Genomic DNA, 4,669 nt, shown 5'->3' with positions numbered 1-4,669 from the left:
TGTTGTACTACTAAATTCATGCCGACGGCGCCATTTTAATTCTGTAACTATTGTTTTGGTATCTCAATGCGTTAGTGTATGTCAATTAGAAATACTACCATCGTTAATGAACATCGTTGATTAAATATTTTAGAGACTGTTGTACTCCTAAATGCATCGAGGCCATTTTAATTTTGTGATTTTCCTCCAGGCACCACACCCATGCAGCAGCCGCAGACTGATTGGCGGTCCATTGCGGACGCCGCTGCGAACATACCCAACGCTTTGTACGGCTCCAGAGCAGGTAAAGCTTTGAAAATATTTGGGATCACAAGATGAAGGCATTCAACTAGTCAAATTATAGAAAAAAACTAGACAAGTTTTAGAAATAACTACACAGGATTTAGAAACACAGACTGAAGCTGACTTTAAAACACAATTCACTCTGTATTGAATTTCACAGTACACACAACTAACTTACAATTTTCAAATTCATTTCATACTGCACTTGAACTCGATCGCTATTGAGGCAAACTCTAAACTTGCACATGGACGTACAGTCTTACTCTGCCAGTGCGGCCACTGAGCAGACTGTGGACTTGCGTGGACACAATTCCCTCCTCACCACTGGTTCCTCGGCCAGCTTTTGAAAACAATCATTTCTTGATTTAAAATTCCTTGTTTTCTAACAGACCACGCATATCCGGGTGGAGCAAGCGGCCGCCGTGCTCTCTGTAGCTTTATCCGCTCCCACCGCAGCTGCATGGCCGCCGGGATCGCCGTGCTGCTGAGCATGGTTGGTGTGGGGGTCGCTCCTCTGACGTTCATCAATAAAGAAGTAACCAGATCTTCATTTTTCCTGCCACTGTTTCTATTGTATTTTTATGGGACTAAAATAAAGGACAGCTGGTTTTCTTTTCCTCTTACGTTTAGTATTCTGACGTACGACTAAAATGTCACATGCAAATCCATGTTAAACAAAAGTGAATCTGAATCTAAATCTGATGTAAATTTCTAGGAAATATCTAAAATGTCCACCACTGTTGACGCATTGAAGCGGGACCTAGACGACATTTACGCCACTGTTGACGCATTGAAGTGCGACCAAGACGACATGCGCCAACTGTCCACCATGGTTGACGGCTTGAAGCGCGACCGAGACGACATGCGCCAACTGTCCACCACTGTTAACGCCTTGAAGCGCGACCGAGACGACATGTCCACCACTGTAAACGCCTTGAATTGCGACCAAGACAACATGTCCACCACTGTTGACGCCTTGAAGCGAGACCTGGACAAGGAACGAAGCCGAAACGCCGCCATGGAGCAGCGTCTCCACGACTGTAAGATGGCATGTAAGTTGGATTTCGGTTGCTTATATATACGTACTGTTCTCGATTGTGTTTTGGGCAATGTAATCAGTACAAAAAAAGGAATATTTGTGGCACTGACTATCATGATTCCATTACATGATATTATTTACCTTATCAATAATTTCAAAGGCTGCAGGACGATTTGCATTGATATATAAAGTGAATATCGTGGGATTGGTTATGATATCATTACTTTTCTCATCAACAATGTGCTACCCGTACTTTAAATGTGAACATATACATGGTGTCAAGTTTTTACATAGTCTTTTACTGTCTTGTATTAGTAATCAGTTATGCTGATATACAAAAAACTACACAACCTGATGAAGAAGGTATAATGCTTGGTCATTGGTGGATTTCTGGAACGTGTTCAATATCACTAATGTCTGTCGCTATTTCCAGCATCTTGTCCCGATCGTTACACAACGTGGCGTGGAATTTGCTACAAGGTCTTCAACACACTTAAGACCTTCAGCGGAGCGGCCGCGGCCTGTCGTGAAGACGGCGGCACCCTCGCCATGCCCCGAGACGCTGAGACCAACGCCTTCCTGATATCACTGTCTGCGAACGGCAGGGTGAATTTCTGGTTCGGCCTGCACGATCGCCGCGAAGAGGGAAGCTTTGAGTGGGTGGACGGTTCTGCACTTGGGACGTACAACTCCTGGGGTCCGGGACAACCGGACAACTACAGCGGCAACGAATATTGCGTTTTTTACGCGCAACTATCATCCTTTGAAGACAAGTGGCACGACGCACCATGCGACTGGCTATATCGCTCCATATGCGAGACTGCCCCAGGTACTTTTTTTAGCCCTATCATTTCCACCATACTAAGCACCCTGGTGATGAAGCACCCTAGGCCATTATCATATTACACTTGTTAATATGATAACTTCACCCTGCACCCTGGAGAGACAAGTGGAGCGACGCACCATGCGATAGCTTCTTTCACTTCATATGCCAGGCTGCACCAGGTACTCTTTATAGCCCTACCATTTCCACCACTCTAAGCACACTAGACCATTATCATATTACTGTCGTTATCAACACACCATTCCACATCTCATTCCTGCTAATTCTCATTATTCCAGGACGTCCATAGACGTCATACTGAACTCTCACCACCGCTGTACAACGGCTCTCCGACCATCCGCAGCAAAAACTAACCAGTAAAACATAAAAACTTGAATAACTTGGATGGGTCAAATCTGTACGTTTTTTAAAATATTTTCACCGATTTGTTTACGAGAAAATAGGCTTAGAACTTAGATGAAGCTTCACTGCTTGAATAGCACTTTTCTGATCTTATGCCAGTCTCCTGTACTCGTTTTTATTGTGTAATTGTATTCTGGATGTATACTTTTTATTGTATGCTTCTCATACAATCATATACTGTTTTTTGACTGTTTAGCAGTTTCAGACAGTATGGAAATCTACTGATTGAATGTCATTTTTTCTATTGTATACCAGTTTTCCGATTATATAGCCATTTTTTAAACATGTATACCAGTTTTTTTTTATTGTATACCAGTTTTCTGATTTTATACAGATTTTCTGATTGAGTACCAGTTTTCTGGTTTAATGACGTCATTATGTTTTTGCCATATACGGATTAAGGGCATTCACAGCAAAGATCAGCCTCCGTCAAACTTTAAAACTTATCATGTTTGCACTGTACTTGCAACTTGCAAAAGTCTCACTCACGGCTCACTCAGCTTTCTATGGACAGTTGTGTGTCTTGAAATATGGAGAACTTGTTATCGTGGTGCCTTCTTTGCAATTTGAGAGACAAAAATTACTTGCACAGTCACCACCAGCCAATGTTTCCCTACCAGTGGGGGAATGTGGTCATTACATAATATTCTACATGTTAATGCTGCCTTCTTTACATTTATGTGCAACTATGATTCGTTATCTGTGGTTTCTGTATTCTTAAGTAACGACTTTTTACATACTCTGCAGTGACTTAGCCCAACCTTCAGGGCCAATGCGAACGGCATGCCAGTCAGTTGCAGGCTGAACCCTGATACATGTCGTTTATTTTATTATTAGTTTATGATATTTGTTTGGTGATTTTCACAACAATGCTAGGAGACTGCTGTACTCTACAAGCGAATCAGTATGTGATTAAACTATATACTAAAAGTATATAGTCAAACTATATACTTGCACTGTCTTGAAGCATCACATGCCTTGTAGTCGCTTTTAGTGTGCACAATTTCAGATGTTTAAGGCTGACATCAAAGTTAGGGTGCCCATAGGAAAACATGTTAAAATGCACTAGAACAATAGTTGAGGTCACGTGAGGTCAAGTGAGGTCATGTAGTGCACTTAGACCTTGCAGTTCAAACTGCACTGACATGTAAGTTGCTGTACTGTGATTGGTTAAGCCACCGGGGCACTTCGCACTGATCTTTAATTAAGACAGGACACACTGTACTAGGGTTCATTCGAGCCTTATACCATCGAGAAAGCCACACCAAGGCGAAACTAGTCTGGATGTGGGCTTGAATAAAGTCTTAAACAGAGACTATGCGGCTACAGCGTCTTTTCTGAAGATACGGCGTGAGTGCGTACGGTTGGTTTGAGGTTGCCCACTACTACTGCCAAAATGCACTGAAACAAGGTTTCATAAAAGTACGTACTAACCCAAATTTCAATGTTGAAAATTCTTCTCCACTAGAAAGAAACAAGCCAGGGTCTTCTTGACAGCCATGCAAACTCCGAGAGAACCTACCACCAGTAAACAAACCCCGGATTTCTGACGTAGCCATCAGCATGGTCCAACAACTCGCATATACTGAGCACATATTTGCCATAATGGGAAAGCTTAGACCCTACCTGTTCCTTCTAACCCATAAACGCTACAAATTGGGATTTTAGGTGGTGCTTTTGACGTCTGTCCTTTAACCTTTGAAATAAGGTCTCGCTTTCCTCCCAGCATTCCATGCAATACACATATCTCAGATGGCCAAAAAACATATAGGTTTGTCATGTTGCCTTTGACAGTGTCAATTCTTAATGGCTGCTGTACATATGATAGGATATTAAATGGAGGTCCGATGTTTGAGGAGAGCCACATATTGAACCAACCACACTTATCAAAAGGCGTATTCTTCCATCCCGGTGTGAGTGGATCAAATAAATCTGTTCGGATATTCAGCTTGTCCTGTTCAGTACAAAGCTAGTGTGTTACGCCATGAGGCGGTTAACCAGGTACGTGAAAAGCACAAAACAAGACAAAACACAACACGCACGTTAAGCTGGAAGACAGGTTCTATTCAATGTAAGAGTGAAAGGCTATGTAATGATGAAGA

General features: G+C 42.3%; 1 protein-coding gene across 2 annotated transcripts; it reads left to right on the top strand.

Annotated features, from left to right (window-relative positions):
• The first annotated feature begins 1,003 nt into the window (after nucleotides 1-1,003).
• LOC136442802 (C-type Lectin CRL-like) lies at nucleotides 1,004-2,986 on the top strand. 2 transcript variants are annotated; one of them, XM_066439733.1, is made up of 3 exons: nucleotides 1,004-1,334; nucleotides 1,755-2,150; nucleotides 2,444-2,986. In XM_066439733.1, the coding sequence occupies exons 1-3, from the start codon at nucleotides 1,010-1,012 to the stop codon at nucleotides 2,452-2,454; spliced, it is 732 nt and encodes a 243-aa protein (XP_066295830.1). In that variant the 5' UTR covers nucleotides 1,004-1,009; the 3' UTR covers nucleotides 2,455-2,986. The 2 variants fall into 2 exon arrangements, with proteins under 2 accessions (XP_066295830.1, XP_066295827.1); XM_066439730.1 differs by having other exon boundaries at nucleotides 1,755-2,986.
• Nucleotides 2,987-4,669: the final 1,683 nt, after the last annotated feature.

Source organism: Branchiostoma lanceolatum, chromosome 10, assembly GCF_035083965.1.
Source record: "Branchiostoma lanceolatum isolate klBraLanc5 chromosome 10, klBraLanc5.hap2, whole genome shotgun sequence".
NCBI lineage: Eukaryota > Metazoa > Chordata > Leptocardii > Amphioxiformes > Branchiostomatidae > Branchiostoma > Branchiostoma lanceolatum.
Note: the sequence above shows the minus strand (reverse complement) of the source record. Positions and strands in the feature narration are given on the sequence as shown.